Here is a 16,548-nt window from a genome sequence, read left to right as displayed (position 1 = left end):
AGAGTTTAGATTTCAGTTCCAAAACTTAAATTGTTACTTTTTGTATGTAGATTGTTTTGAGTCCTTTCCCTTCTGTTGTTAGAAGTAATCTAAGACTTATTATTTCATTTTTATTTTAAACAACTCTCTCCTGGACCTAGTTTTGTATTTCAGAGGTGGGGGGTTGGAGATTGGACTAAATTTATTCTAAAGATACTTTTTAGCTCTTAAGAATCTTAAGAATGCTGTTGATGAAAGAGTCAAACTCTATAAAATATTTGAAGAGATTTATTCTGAGCCATACATGAGTGACCAGTGACTGGATGCACAGTCTCAAGAAGTAGTCCTGAGAACATATGCCTAAGATGGCCAGGCTACTGGTTGGATTTATACAATTTAGGGAGACAAGACATCAGTCAGTACATGTAAGACAGTACATTGGTTTGGTACAGAAAGGCAGGACAACTCACGGGGGTGTGACGGAGGAGATTCCAGGTCATAGGTGGATTCAAAAATTTTCTAATTAGCAATTAGTTGAAAGAGTTAAGTTATTGTCTAAAGACCTAGAATCAGTGGAAGGAAATGTCTGGGTTTAGATAAGGCGTTTTAGAGACCGAGATTCTCATTACGCAGAAGAAGCCTCTAGGTAGCTTTTTTCACAAAGAGTAGGTTGCAAATGTTTCTTTTCAGACTTAAATAAAAGTGCCAGACTCTTGGTTGATTCTCTCCTGGATCAGGAAAAAGGCCTGGAAAGAGAAAGGGATTCTCTACAGAATGTTGATTTTAAGACAGCTTTACAGGGCTATTTCAAGATATGACAAAGAAACATATTTGCGGTTAAAATATTTTGATTTCCTTCTTTCTCTGTTGTATGATGTTATGCCAGAGTCATATTGGAAAGTTAAAACACGTTATATAGGGTTAAGTAAAACCCCTCTGATGAGACTTTGTGGTTTGTGAGGCATGGAACCTCCTCTCCCATGCCCACCCCTGCAGAAGGCCTCTTAGATAGAAATTTGGGCAAGAGAAATAAAAGATCAGTGTTTAGCCCTCAGTGTTAATCTAGAATGAACAAAAGTTTAAGATTATTAAATCCACTTATATATCTTAGCACTTTAAAAAAGTTTTCTAGATTTTTGAGCAGAACTAAATAAATACACATTATATATACACAAATATGACTGAAATGTCTTGCTTCATCCTATAATAATTCTGAATAATGTGGCATATGTAAATTATGAATGGACAAATTCTTGCAACCCAGACATTTTTTTTTTTCAGGATGCGAAACAATTTTATTTTACAGTTGGCTTTAAAATCACAAAGACACTTACTTTTTTCATATAAAAACATTAGTACAGATACCTGTACTTTCTAGAAAGTGATTATATAGACATCTCAAAGACAAATGTACCCCATTATATGGTTTTAGTGAGGTTGCTTAGAAAAAACTCACATCTGGACTGATGCCTAAAACATACCATTCCACCACCATTCTACTGGTGATTAGTATCATCAGTATGTCTTCCAGCATTATTACATATTTGATAATACATACATAGGCTGGCTTATCACTTAATGTTCCATTGGTTCATCAGCCTTTTCTGCTGGTTAATCAGCAGGTTGAGCAGGCTGTGCCTTTCTCTCTGTGGCCTTTCTTCAAGACCTTCCAGGATTGGAGATACATCATCATCATCGTTATAGATTGTAAACTCCAAATTTTTACCAGCAATTCCAATGGAAACATTTTTGTAGTTATGTCCTGTTCTGCAGGAATTGTCTCTCTTAAGGCATGCAGACCATGTTTAACCAGTTCATTTAAATTGTATTCCATAAATTTGGACATATGTCTCTCCAAGTAAGTACGAGCTGACTGAGAACGGGCCCCAGTGGACATAGCTCTGTAGTCAAAATAGTCAGCAGATGACCAGGTTTGGAAAATGTGAGGCCCATATCATTATAACCAGCAATAAGTAGCCTAACACCATATGGTTTCCAGCCATATTGTTGTGTTGATATTTGGGTCTTGCTTCCAATTAGAGATACAAGAGAAGACACAGGAAGTGGTCTATCAGAAACAAATCTGGAATCGAAACACTCCTGGCACATAAAATTACATACCAGTCTACCATCATCAGTAAGCCCTGCGATTGAGATACCAATATGGTTGTCAACGTGGAGAATTTTTTTCTGATGAGCCGCAAGCTCCGATGGTGCCCTTTTCAATGCAACCAATACTGCATGGGTTTTTGATTTCAGACCAACTGTGGCTGAACCTTGTTTAACAGCTTCCATTGTGTTTACTGAGCTTTTCCTTTTTTAAAATTTATTCTTCTTCTGTTTTACAGAATGATTATGAGCCTAGCTGTGGGCGTTCTTTACGCAGGACACAGCGCAAACGTCAGCATACTTACCAAACACGGTCCAACATAGAGCATAATTCACAAGCATCATGTCAAAACTCAGGTGTACAGGAAGACTCAGACAGCTCCTCAGAGGTTATATATATACTATTATTTATTTGATGTAGTTTTTTGTTTCCCAGTTTGTATCATCCATTTGGGTTTAAGGGTCACTTCTTTAATAGAAAATTATTTTAATTATATTCTTATAAGAGATTTGTTCATTAATAATACATTTAGTAGATATATTTGGGCATATTTAATTCATTTATATGTCTTGGATTTGTAGCTCAGATGCTGTCTTGGTGAGGGTATCAAATATGCCAGCAAGAGTTTGACATTGAGACAGTGACAAAGAGTAAGAGGAAATCAGCCTAGAAATGGAAAGGAGGGAAATATAAAGAGCATTAATAAGTTACACAGTTTCAGAACTGGTTGGCTATCTAATCAACATAATGTACACATTTTTTGTTATTATTGACTTCACCCCTAATAGAGATCATTGAGTGTTGATTTTTCTCAGACCTACCTTTTTCATGGTAATGAATAAAGAGCATAGCTTCTTTTCATCTTGTTCTTCTGTTCTCCAGTCTTTTTGTTCTCTTAACAGCATTCATTGTTAAATGCATAATGAAGGTTTAATCATGCATTGACAATATATGGTACTCATTCTTGTGCCATTCCCAATTCTTTCTTTTTTTTGTTTTGAGATGGAGTCTCACTGTGTCCCCAGGCTGGAGTGCAGTGACACGTACTTGGCTCACTGCAACCTCTGCCTCCCGGGTTCAAGAGATTCTCCTGCCTCGGCCTCCCCAGGAGCTGGGATTACAGGCATGCGCCACCATGCATGGCTAATTTTTGTATTTTTAGTAGAGCCAGGGTTTCACCCTGTTGGCCAGGCCGATCTTGAACTCTTGACCTCAGGTGATCTGCCTGCCTTGGCCTCCCAAAGTGCTAGGATTACAGGAGTGAGCCACTGCACCTGGCCCCATTCACAGTTCTTAAGCTATTATCAAAGATGTCCTACATTCATGCCCCACCCCCACCCATATGAAATCTTGATCTTAAAAGAATGATCACTATTCAGGAACTGATGCTTCCCCCACCCTTAAAAAAAAAAAGAAAAAAAAGAAAAAAAAGACAAGAATCTTGTTCTGTTGCCCAGGCTGGAGTACAGTGGCTCAATCTCAGCTGATTATAGCCTCCACCTCCCAAGTTCAAGCAATTCTCCTGTCTCATCCTCCCAAGTAGCTAGGACTACAGGTGCATGCCACCATGCCTTGCTAATTTTTGTGTTTTTAGTGGAGACAGGGTTTCACCATATTGGTCAGGCTGGTCTCGAACTCCTGACCTCAGGTGATCTGCCTGCCTTGGCCTTCCAAAGTGCTGGGATTACAGGGATGAGCCACTGCGCCTGGCCTGATGCTCCCTTTTAAATGTAATGTGATAACAGCATTGCAGTTGTACTTTTAAAACAAATCCTAATCTTAGTAAATATTTATGGTTAAAATGGTTTTTTTGGTCATGATGTGTGCATCAAACTAATGCTAGAGTATAAGGCAGTGGGTGAGGGTATAGATAAAATAGGAAGTGAATTATTACCTAAACTGGAGATTATGTACACGGGTTATCTATTCTCTACTGTATTTAAAATTTTACATAAAAAAGATAATTAAAATTTTAATGGAGAGTAATTATATTAACTTGATAGAGACATATAGGCATTTTGAAAACAATGTTTCTAATATTGTATTTAAGAGGGTTATATTTGGACTTAAGAAATCTATTGAGTCTTTGAAATCACAAAAAGATGTTTTATATCAATAAGATAATGATGCTAGAAATTTAGAAATACCTAGTAGACTTAGTTGTGAGTTACAGATATACTTAGAACAATAATTATGTGCATTTTAAGGAGAATATTTTTTGAGGGCAGAATTCAAAAAAATGCTATAAAACAGGTAGTGGTTTTTTAATTAGAAATACATTAGCTGGTAATATCCATATATCTTAATTGCTGGCTCTTTGTTGTAGGAAGATGAAACTGTTGGCACAAGTGATGCTTCAGTAGAGGATCCTGTTGTTGAATGGCAAAGTGAAAGTTCTTCCAGGTAGTTTTAATGGTTTTAATTTGGTCAAAATTATTGAACAGTTTTAATATGAAATTATGTTCTTGTAGGAAATTGGTAAAACCAGAATTAAAATAGTGTTTTATAGTAGAAAAGGTACTGGCTGGAAGCCGAGAGACCTGATGTGATCCTGGCTCTCCCAATATCTTTCTGATGTCACTTTGGGCCTTTTAGTTTCTTCATCTATAAAATAAGATTCTTTTTAAATCCAAGATTCTACATCTTGGCAATTATGTTCACCCTCTGCATAATGATGTTTCAGTCAATGATGGAGTGCATGTGACTATGGTCCCATAATGAAGCTGAAAAATTCCTGTCACCTAGTGACATCATAGCCATTGTAACACTGTAGCACAAAGTGTTATTCATGTGTTTGTGAGGATGCTGGTGTAAATTAACTTGCTGAACTGTCATACAAAAGCTTAGCATATACAATTATCTACAGTATATAGTACTTAATAAACAACTATGTTACTGGTTTATTTACTGTGCTATACTTTTGTACTATTATGTTTTCTTCATTTCATTTTCTATTCTTTTAGAGATGGTGTCTTGCTATGTTGCCCAGGCATGCCTTGAACTCCTGGGCTCAAGCAGTCCTCCCACCTCAGCCTCCTGAGTAGCAGGGTGTACAGGTGCACACCAGTTTGCTCAGTTTATGCTATACTTTTTATTGTTATTTTAGAGTGTACTTCTCCTACTTGTAATAAATTATTAACTGTAAAATAGCCTCTGTCAGGTCCTCAAAGAGATATTCCAGAAGAAGGCATTATTATCATTGGAGATAAAAGCTCCATGTGTTTTTGTCTCTGAATACCTTCCAGTGGAACAGGAAAAGATGTGGAGATAGAAGACGGTGATATTGATGATCCTGACCCTCTGTAGGCTTAGGCTAATGTTTGTGTCTTAGTTTTTAAACAAAGTTTAAAAATAAAAAAAAAATTTAAACCTTAAAAATAGAAAAAACCTTATAGAGTAAGGATATAAAGAAAAAATTTGCTGAGCATGGTGGCTCACTTCTGTAATCTCAGCACTTTTGGAGGCCGAGGTGGAAGGATCCCCTGAGGTCAGGAGTTCGAGACCAGCCTGGCCAACATGGTAAAACCCTGTCTCTACTAAAAATACAAAAATTACCCAGATGTGGTGGCGGAGGCCTGTAACCCCAGCTACTTGGGAGGCTGAGACAGAAGAATTTCTTGAACCCGGAAGGCAGAGATTGCAGTGAGCCAAGATTGCGCCATTGCACTCCAGCCTGTGCGACAAGAGTGAAACTCTGTCTCAAGGAAAAAAAAAATAAAAATACGGCTGTACAATGTGTTTGTGTTTTAAGCTAAGTGTTATTACAAAAAAGTCAAAAAGTTAAAAAAAGCTAAAAACTATAAAGTAAAAATGTTACAGTAAGCTGATTAATTTCTTGTTGAAGAAAGAAAAATATTTTTTATAAATTTAGTGTAACCTAAGTGTAGTGTTTGTAAAGTCTTCAGTAGTGTACAGTAATGTTCTAGGTCTTCACATTCACTGACCATCACTCACTGACTCACCCACGGCAACTTTCAGTTCTATAAACTCCATTCATGTTAAGTGCCCTATGTAGGTATACATTTTTAAAAATCTTTTACACCATATTTTTACTGTACCTTTTCTATGTGTAGATATACACTTAGCATTGTGTAGATATATACTTAGCATTGTGTTAAAATTGCTAACAGTATTCAGTACAGTCACATGCTGTACAAATTTGTAGCCTTGGAGCATTAGGTTCTACTATATAGAATAGCTGTGTAGTAGGCTATACTGTCTAGGTTTGTGTAAGTATACTCTGTTATGATATTCACACAATGACAAAATCACCTAATGATGCATTTCTCTGAAAGTATCCCCTTTGTTAAGTGACTCATGACTGTATATGACTGTATATGTATTTATTTCAGTTTTTAAACAATCCCATTTCAGCATTTCCAAGAATAAGATGCTTTTTTATTTTAAAGAAGCTTTTTTGATTTTGGACAGGGATTTTAATTCCTGTTATAGGAAACTAAGCATTATAATTATAATCCTTGGATAAAGTATACTTCATCCAAGAAGCATTTCATTAAAATTACTTAGATAATGGTCGAAATTCTATATTGATTTTTCTTTTTTTTTTTTTTTTTTTTTTGAGATGGAGTCTCACTGTGTCACCCAGGCTGGAGAACAATGGTACAGTCTCGGCTCACTGCAACCTCTGCCTCTTGGATTCAAGTGATTTTTCCCTCTCAGCTTCCCGAGTAGCTGGGACTACAGGCGTGTGCCATCACACCCAGCTAATTTTTGTATTTTTAGTAGAGACGGGGTTTTGCCATGTTGGCCAGGCTGGTCTCGAACTCCTGATCTCGTGATCCGCCCATCTTGGCCTCCCAAGGTGCTGGGATTACAGGTGTGAGCCACTGCGCCTGGCCGATATTTTTTCTCTTAAGTTAGAAAAAAATCCAGCCATGTCATTTATAATGCTGTTTGCTTACAGGATGATCTTTCAATTATTAAGTAAAACTACTCCTTTTCTATACTTAGGTATCCATAATTTTGATTTATTTACAGTGATTCATCAAGTGAATATTCTGATTGGACAGCAGATGCTGGAATAAATTTACAGCCCCCAAAAAGACAAACCAGACAGACAACACGTAAAATATGCAGCAGCTCTGATGAGGAAAATTTGAAGTCCCTAGAAGAAAGGCAGAAGAAACCTAAGCAGACTAGAAAGAAGGTTTGTAACTTTAGAAGTTATTTTGTTTTTGTTATTTTTTGTTTTTTGCCTTTGATACTTAAATATTTAATTGTAACATTGACTTTTCTCTGAAAATAACATTTCATCTGAGAAAGTAAGTAAAAGTAGTTTGACTTCAAAATGTAAAGAATTTTTGAAATTTTTCTGTTATCAAAGGTAGAGGCTAGAATGTTTCATTATAATTTGTTATTCAAACATGTTCACAATCATTTGTTAAAATGTAGCAATGTCCTAAAATAAACTACTGTCTTAACGAAATTACCATTCTTGTCACTTTTATCTGACAACATTATTATTCTTGTCATGTGGTATTTTGAGTCCTCATTTTTAACATTTTTAACTTGTAACATGGAAGAGTATGATAAATTGTATAGGACTCTCCCTCCATTCCACTATGTTTTTTGGTCTTTTTTTAAAGAGATGGGGTCTTGTTATGTTGCCCAGTGGAGTGCAGTGGCTATTCACAGGCGTGATCATAACACAATGCAGACTCGAACTGCTAGGCTCAAGCAATATTCCCGCCTCAGCCTCCTGGTTGGCCGGGACTACTGGTGTGTACCATTGTGCCTGACTTACCTTTATGTTTTTATTTCATCCCAATGACAGTTTCTTTTCCCCACTATGAATTCATTTAAATGATTTAAAGACTTGGTTTATGTAGTTATTTTAATTTTAACTTCAAAATTGATTATAGACACATTCTGTAGTCTTTTGCTTTAGTAGACATAATTATTTTCTTGATTATCACTATTTTATTGGCAAAAACTTATGCTTACATTTGAATTCATGTGGTAGTCAAGGGACATATGTAAAAGTTATGGTTTTCAGGTAGTCTATAGTGTCAAGTTATTACCTGTCAGTTAAAATTTAGTAAAGTGATTTTTTATTGGCAGGAAAGTTGTATATAATAAAGCAAAATCGTTCAAATTTATATACTTTAGGTTTCATTGTAACCTGAAATTTTTAATCTTCTCTACCTACTATTTTTCATACTATTGTTCATGTGTTTTATGTATTGGAGAACTGTGGTTTATACATATACTTTTCATGTATTTATGTTTTAGAAAGGAGGACTGGTTTCTATGGCAGGTGAGCCTAATGAAGAATGGTTTGCCCCTCAGTGGATCTTGGATACTATACCCCGACGTTCCCCATTTGTCCCACAAATGGGAGATGAGGTAATTATTACCTGTTATAACCTTTTTCTGTGGAGCCTCAAGAGCACTAACTTTAATCAGTCTTAATATATTTATATTCCTAATTCCATTATAATAATATATACAGTGTCTTATCTGCTCTGCTCAATTACATATTTCTTGTGGAAGGTGACTGAACAGTATTAATCTTTGTATCCTTTGTAGGGCCTGGCACAGTAGCTTCAGTCTGTTAGATGCTCATTGAATATTGAGATAAATTAATCAGCTTGTGAAGTCATGAAAATAATTGGCTTTATTTTCATCCGAATTGCCACTTAGTAGAATTGATTGGTATTTTGAGTCCTCATTCATGTTCCAATATTAAAAAAAGGAAAAAAAAAAACACACACATTCAACCTGATAGAAAGTATACAAGAAGGTATTTACTCCTTTAAATGAGTAGGAGAATGTAATTTTGCAAACAGGTCTTTCTGAGTCTGTGATTGACGAGTATAACTATATTTATTATTGGCCAGTCAAAAATTAATCAAAATTCTACCTGGTAAAAAATTTTCATTTTATTATGAAAATTATCATAACATTGGAACATTAGAACGCTTTTTGGCTTGATATTACCTGATATACTAATTATTTTTTTATCGATTAAATGTTTTTACACAGTTTTTAATTTAAGAGTGATAGTAGAAATGTAATATTGTCATTGCAGCAGAAGAAGGAGCAAAACCTTGCAAGTAGGCTCTAAACATTTTGGGAACAATAAAAATTTTACCAGACTTTTCTGTAATTGCCTGTTACAGAGATCTTATATCAGAGTAGCTATCAAATAGCCTCACAAATAAATTATTACCTGCTGATTATCTTTAGATATTTTAAAATGTTTCTTTTGATATTTTCTTATAGGTGTTCGACTTCTGAGTAATGCTTGTTTTGCATAGTTATGTTAATAAATATTTTCTGATGAATGCTATACTTAAAAACAGAGAACTTGTAAAATTTTATTGGCATATCTCAAATCACTGTTATAGTTGTTGCCTGTTTTTATTTTCTGGAGGCAGAAGAGGAGTAATGTTTAATTATCTTAGAAAACTTTATAGAACAATATGAGGATCTATACACTCTAAGACCTGATGAGACTCCTGTCTAAGGACCATTTTTCTCCATTCTTTGGTGGAATTCCTTTTCCTCTATGTTGTTAAACTTACTACATCCTTATATGCTTCAAGACTAATGTGTATGAGGTGAAGATAGTTCTTCAGGTAATGAGGAAGATGTATGTAAACCAGACAGTGCATATGTAGCAAATGTTTTTAAAGAAATTATAAAGGCAAACATACACTTTTTATATAATTGATTTCTTAATGGCAACATTACTTTTTACTTCATCTTAATATTAAGCCTTCATTGTCTTGCCTAGATATCACTACATACAGATCATTGCTTCTTAAAATTATCATTTTCAAGGTCTAATTCAAATACTAACTTTTCCAGGATGTTATCCTTGTTTTTCATTGGCCAGTCCCTCTGTCCTCATAAGCTTTTCTACCTAAATTATTTTTCTCTTCTGATATATAATATATTCTACCTTGCATTATAGTTATATATCTACATGAGTTTCCATATCCTAGAGGAAATGTTTTTATGCCTTATCACAGCATCTAGTGCCTATACATAGATGTTCAATGATCAGTATTTGTGAAGTTCACGAATGAATATATAATAAAGGATATCTTAATGACATGTGTATTATTGGTTTTTAACCCTTACAATTATTTTATTTACTAATTTAAAACCTTTTTTATTTTCTGCTCAAATTTTTAGCTATTAGAAATTCTGACTTAGTATTGATTGGTAGAGTATGTTAATGTATTTTAGAAATCTCATAATATGGTATTTTTTGTTACTTTCTTCTATTTACTTATCTCTATCACTACTTTTTTTTTTTTTTTTTTTTTTTTTTGATTTTTTGATGAGTCTCGCTCTGTTGCCCAGGCTGGAGTGCAGTGGAGCTATCTCGGCTCACTGCAACCTCTACCTCCTGGGTTCAAAGCGATCCTCCTGCCTCAGCCTCTGGAGTAGCTGGGATTACAGGAATGCACCATCATGCCCGGCGAATGTTTGTATTTTTAGTAGAGACGGGGTTTCACCATGTTGGCCAGGCTGGTCTCGAACTCCTGACCTCAGGTGATCCACCCATCTCGGCCTCCCAAAGTGCTAGGATTACAGGTGTGAGCCACTGTGCCTAGCCTCTATCACTGCTTTTAAACTTGAGGAAAAGAAACTTTTTGTAATAAATATAGAAAATGATAGTAAATGGTGACTTAAAGAGCTGAAGAATTAAGTAATTGAATTCATTTTCCTTCCATAATATGCCAGTTCTGACATGAACTCTTGTAACAGGCAACTTTTAATTTGTCTTGAAATTACTCCATTTAGTAACCTGTGATTTATACTGTTTATATGAAATATGTAGACTGAATATTAAAATTTTGATCGTTAGAGTGTCAGTTATAATTTGAAGTATAGTACAGTTGTCCTTCAGTATCCACACAGACTTGGCACTAGGACCCCTTGCAAATAACAGAATCTACAAGGACATTATATAAAAGGCATAGTATTTGCATATAACCTATGTACATCCTCCTATATACTTTAAATTATCTCTGTATTACTTATGATGCCTAATACAATGTAAATGCTAGATTAATTGTTATATGATATTGGTTTTTTATCTGTATTATCATTTATTTATTTATTTATTTATTTTTTGAGAGGGAGTTTTGCTCTTATTCCCCAGGCTGGAGTGCAATGTTGAGATCTCGGCTCACTGCAATCTACGCTTCCCGGGTTCAAGTGATTCTCCTGCGTCAGCCTCCCTAGTAGCTGGGATTACAGGCATGTGTCACCATGCCCAGCTAATTTTTGTATTTTTATTAGAGATGGGATTTTGCCACATTGGTCAGGCTGGTCTCGAACTCCTGACCTCAGGTGATCCACTTGCCTCAACCTTCCAAAGTGCTGGGATTAAAGGCGTGAGCCACCATGCCCGGCCTAATTGTATTGTTATATATATATATCTCAAATATTTTCAATCTGCAGTTGATTGGATTTGCTGATGCAGAAGCTGTGGATATGGAGGGGCACATATACTTTAAAATATGACCAGTTTTGTGTACATTTTCCATGAATCTGCTTCTTCAGCACACTTATGAAGCTGATTGAAGGGAAAGGACTGTGTTTACTGTGTTTATTGTGGTACTGAGCACAGGGCTACATAGGCATGAATACTGAATTAACATCATTTGAAACCTTTATTGTATAAAGTCTTTCAATATTATAATTATTTCTTTCTGCAAACAGAAGAGGATGTTTGTAGGAATGTATATTGGACATACAGAGTTACATAGGATGCTGCTGTTTAATACCTTATGTTTTCTGTTTTAGCTTATCTATTTTAGGCAAGGACATGAAGCTTATGTTCGGGCTGTAAGGAAATCAAAAATATACAGTGTTAATTTACAAAAACAGCCATGGAACAAAATGGATCTCAGGGTAAGTTTGCCAAATTCATAAGCTATGCAATGGAAGTAGCTTTGGAATTAAATTGCTTACCCATGGTTTTTTTCCTCAGTTTTATGCATATTTCACTGTTGATTGTGTATCCAAGATAAGATGATGTTCTATACTCTTGTAGAACTGAATATTATGGATCACATTTTATATGTTTCTCAAAATTTGTATGCTATTTTCTATTGTCTAGTCTATACTAGTCCTTTATTAGAGCAAAGCAGGAGTTCCCCTTTGTGGATATTTTCCCTAATCAGCAACTTTTTACCTTCTGGAGCCTCCATAAGCTAAGTGTGTAGACTATAAACACTGTCAACGTTCTGACAGCTTTGGTATATTTTAAATATGATAAATCACAAGAAGCCCAGAAACTTTTGGTGTTTTGTAAAATAGCTGTTTTGATATATTACCCTTATAGCTACATATATAATACCCATGTGGCTCCATATTTTATGGAGAATGATTTTGTCAACAAATATTTCATTCATTTGTACCTATATGTGTGTATATATATATGCACACATGCACATACAGACAGACATAGGTATACATACACCACCATTTCTACCTAGGTTTATGTGTGTTTCATTTTGGTTTTCTGAATAAGAGACTAAAGGGCCATTTTATGATAGTTTTCCAGGTAAATGAAGAGTTGTGTGATGATTCTTGACAGGAAGGGATATAAGAGAGAATATGTATATTTATTTATTTATTTTTCATTTATTTTGAGACAGGGTCTCGCTCTGTTGCCCAGGCTGGAGTGCAGTGGCCCTGTCTCAGCTCACTGCAACCTCTGCCTCCTGGGTTCAAGCGATTTTTCTGCCTCAGCCTCCTGAGTAGCTGGGATCACAGGTACACGCCACCATGCCTGGCTAATTTTTCGTGTTTTTATTGGAGACAGGGTTTTGCCACATTGACCAGGCTAGTCTTGAAGTCCTGACCTCAGGGTGATCCACCTGCCTTGGCCTCCCAAAGTACTGGGATACAGGCATGAGCCACCATGCCCATGCCCAGCTGAGAATGTGTATATTTATTAAGATAAAGATTTGATTTAGATATTTGTAAAACTTTTTATTAATGTCATCAGGTGTTAAAGTAGCTTATCAAGTGAGCTTTACATAATTATCTTCTGGAAGATAGAGACAGCTGCCATCTATTCTTCATCAAGTAAAAGTTGAATCTTTTTTAGAATCAGAGGATTGAATAAAACGTGATTTCTTACTCTTTTTTTTTTTTTTTTTTTTTAAGACAGAGTCTCACTCTGTCACCCGGGCTGGAGTGCAGTAGAGCGATCTCGGCTCACTGCAACCTCCGCCTCCCAGGTTCAAGAAATTCTCCTGCCTCAGCCTCTCGAGTAGCTGGGATTACAGGCACCCACCACCACGCCTGGCTAATTTTTGCCTTTTTAGTAGAGATGGGGTTTCACCATGTTGGCCAGACTGGTCTCGAACTCCTGACCTCAGGTGATCCACCCGACTTGGCCTCCAAAAGTGCTGGGATTACCTCACCCGGCCAAGTTCTTACTTTTTATCCTAACCTTATTGTCCTAAGAAATTGTAGGAGCAGCTTATATGTGGTAAAAGAGCTTGGGCTTTGGAATAAGACCTGGATTTCAATTCTAGCTTTGCTGTATGCTAATATATAACTTTAAGCAGGACCCTATACCTATGAAGATCAATTTTGCCATCTGTTAAATGTCATTAATAATCAGTAAATGTGTATAATTGTTGTAAGATCATATCCAGAATCTATAAGGAACTTCAATCAACAAGCAAAAAAAACAATCTCATTAAAAAATGGCAAAGGACATGAACAGACACTTCTTAAAAGAAAATGTATAAGCGGCCAACAAACATATGAAAAAATGCTAAAACATCACTAATCATTAGAGAAATGCAAATCAAAGCCACAAGATACCATCTCACACCAGTCAGAATGGGTATTATTAAAAAGTCAAAACAAACAGATGCTTGTGAGGTTGTGGAGAAAGGAGAATGTTTATAGACTACTGGTGGGAATGTGAATTAGTTCAGCCACTGCAGAAAGCAATCTGGAGATTTTTCAGGAGACTTAAAGTAGAACTACCCAAATTCCATTACTGGGTATATACCCAAAGGAATATAAATTGTTCTACCATGAAGACACATGCACACGCATGTTCGTCACATCACTGTTCACAATAGCAAAGACATGGAATCAATCTAGATGCCCGTCAGTGGTGGACTGGATAAAGAAAATGTACATGTACATCATGGAATACTGTGTAGCTATAAAAATGGAGATCATGGCCTTTACAACAGCATAGATGGAGCTGGAGGCCATTATCATAAGTAAAACAGCTGAAAAACAGAAAGTCAAATACCACATGCCCTCACTTACAAATGGGTACTAAACAGTTGGTACAATTGGACATGTAGATGGAAATGATAGACATTGGGGACTCCAAAGGAAGGGAGACTAGGAAGGGGACAGAGGTTAAAAACGTAGCTATTTGGTACAGTGGTTACTATTTGGAGGATGGGTACACTAGAAACTCAAACCCCACCATTATGCAATATATCTATGTAACAAACCTGCACGTGTACCCCATGAATCTGAAGTAAAACAAAAACAAAAAAAGATAATGTTGTAGACATTAAAAAATGTAAGTCTTCACCCCAAACATGTACATGTACATATATACCTGTATGCTTACATACTGTATTTTTGCTAGGGGAGTGATTTTTAACCAGAGCATCATACTGCACTCTAGGGAGTTTTTCCAAAATAGATATATTACTGAGCTATACCCCAAATGTAGAATTTGATTCTATAGGTGTAGGATTTCGGAACATTAAATTTGAAGCATTTCCCCAGGTGATGTGGCTGCTCATCCTTGATTTAGAGCCTTGCACTAAACTACAATGTGCTATTAGGAGTTATGAGTCATGTCTTATTACCTTTAACACTTAGTGTAGTGCCTGGCATTTAGAAAATTTTCAGATAATAAATTGTTCAAGTAATAATGAAATATTATGCAAATGTTAAGTAATTATATTGAAAGTAATAATTTATTGGTATTCTCATGAATAGGAGCAAGAGTTTGTTAAGATTGTAGGAATCAAATATGAGGTTGGCCCACCCACACTGTGCTGCTTGAAGCTTGCATTTCTGGACCCAATTTCAGGCAAAATGACTGGAGAATCTTTTTCCATTAAGTGAGTAGTTATCTCTGGGTCTCTGTTTGAGTGTGTGTATTTTAATACCTATTGTATATTTTACAGAGTACAGTGCTCAATGGGAGAGAAAACACTACAGCATTCTTTACTACAGGGTTTAGAATTACAAAGACCAGAGTTTAATTCCTAGTTTATTTCTCTGTTTTATTTATATTTGTGTGTGTGTGTGTGTGTGTGTGTGTGTGTGTGTGTATGTATTTATGTTATGGATAGTTACATAGATAGGTTCATAAGCAAGTTACTTAACCTCTCTGAATTTATGTCTTCATTTGTAAAATGGAAATGCTAATCTCTTCCTAAAGATTGTTGTGAGGAATCAAAGACAAACCTTTATAATTCCCTAATGGAATGTTTGAAACATGGTGGTTGCTTTTATTTCTGTTAATAATAATAGGAATAATAAGTCAGAGGCTCTTTATGTGAAGTTGAGTTTAAAATGTAAGGAGATTAAAGAACATTAATTCATACTCCTTAATATAAAATACCTCATATTAAGGTTTATAAACTTGTATTGGCATCTTTATATTTTTAAATTAATATGACAGTAGGCGGGGCACTCCCAAACAGGTCAGAGAAGGTGATGTTTAAGTAAGGGCATTTCTAGGGACTGTGAGGTTTGCAAAATTTTCTTAATGGGTCTACAATAAACATATATCCTTGGACATTTAGTAACATATATTGTTATATCTCTATATTGATTCATATGTGCTTTATTTTCTGTATAGGTATCATGACATGCCGGATGTCATTGACTTCCTTGTGCTACATCAGTTTTATAATGAAGCCAAAGAAAGGAACTGGCAGATTGGTAAGTATAGAATTGTTGTTTAATAACTATTAAGCTTATGTACAGTAAGTAACTTTTTAACTGTGATTTAACAGAAAGAAACTAGCTTATCACTTAGCTGAAAAAAGCTATCAGAGAAACTAGAAAAGTTAAAATTTCCTTTTAGTTATTTCTTATGCACATTGTATGTGGCATATAATCTCTAAACCTTCTGCAAATACCTACTCTATTAGTATACAAACAGGAATATAAAGAAAATTCTCAAATGTCTGTTGCCCTAAAATAGAGCACTTTACACTTAGGTTCTAAAACAGATGATTACTGATTGTGATTTGTTTCCTTTTTTCCTTCCTCCATCCTTGTTTCCCTTTCTGTCACCTTCCCACCCTCTTTTGCTCTTTTACCCTTCTGTCTTTTCTTTTTTGATTATAAAAATCAGTATAGCAATAATGTAAAGGAAAATATTTTAAAATTTAAATAAATTTGCTTATAGCTCTATTGTATAACAATACAATACAGAACATGAGGATTTTTAAACTATCGAC

General features: G+C 35.3%; 1 protein-coding gene and 1 pseudogene across 6 annotated transcripts in view; one reads left to right on the top strand and one right to left on the bottom strand.

Annotated features, from left to right (window-relative positions):
* Positions 1-16,548, top strand: part of BRWD3 (bromodomain and WD repeat domain containing 3) — a 132,465-nt gene that overhangs the window by 91,736 nt on the left and 24,181 nt on the right. For 5 of the 6 annotated variants that reach the window (XM_054471249.2, XM_063660510.1, XM_063660512.1 and 2 more), the window contains 7 exons: positions 2,328-2,477; positions 4,416-4,492; positions 7,088-7,256; positions 8,342-8,455; positions 11,876-11,983; positions 15,071-15,195; positions 15,942-16,024. In XM_054471249.2, coding sequence (XP_054327224.1) covers positions 2,328-2,477; positions 4,416-4,492; positions 7,088-7,256; positions 8,342-8,455; positions 11,876-11,983; positions 15,071-15,195; positions 15,942-16,024 — 826 coding nt within the window. The remainder of the gene's footprint in view (positions 1-2,327; positions 2,478-4,415; positions 4,493-7,087; positions 7,257-8,341; positions 8,456-11,875; positions 11,984-15,070; positions 15,196-15,941; positions 16,025-16,548) is intronic. The other variant, XM_054471250.2, reaches the window with a different exon arrangement.
* On the bottom strand, positions 1,524-2,274 carry LOC129024306 (proteasome subunit alpha type-1-like; annotated as a pseudogene).

The sequence above is a fragment of the Pongo pygmaeus genome, chromosome X, assembly GCF_028885625.2.
Source record: "Pongo pygmaeus isolate AG05252 chromosome X, NHGRI_mPonPyg2-v2.0_pri, whole genome shotgun sequence".
Classification (NCBI taxonomy): Eukaryota; Metazoa; Chordata; class Mammalia; order Primates; family Hominidae; genus Pongo; species Pongo pygmaeus.
The sequence above is the reverse complement of the archived record's forward strand: the minus strand, read 5'-3'. Positions and strand labels throughout refer to the sequence as shown.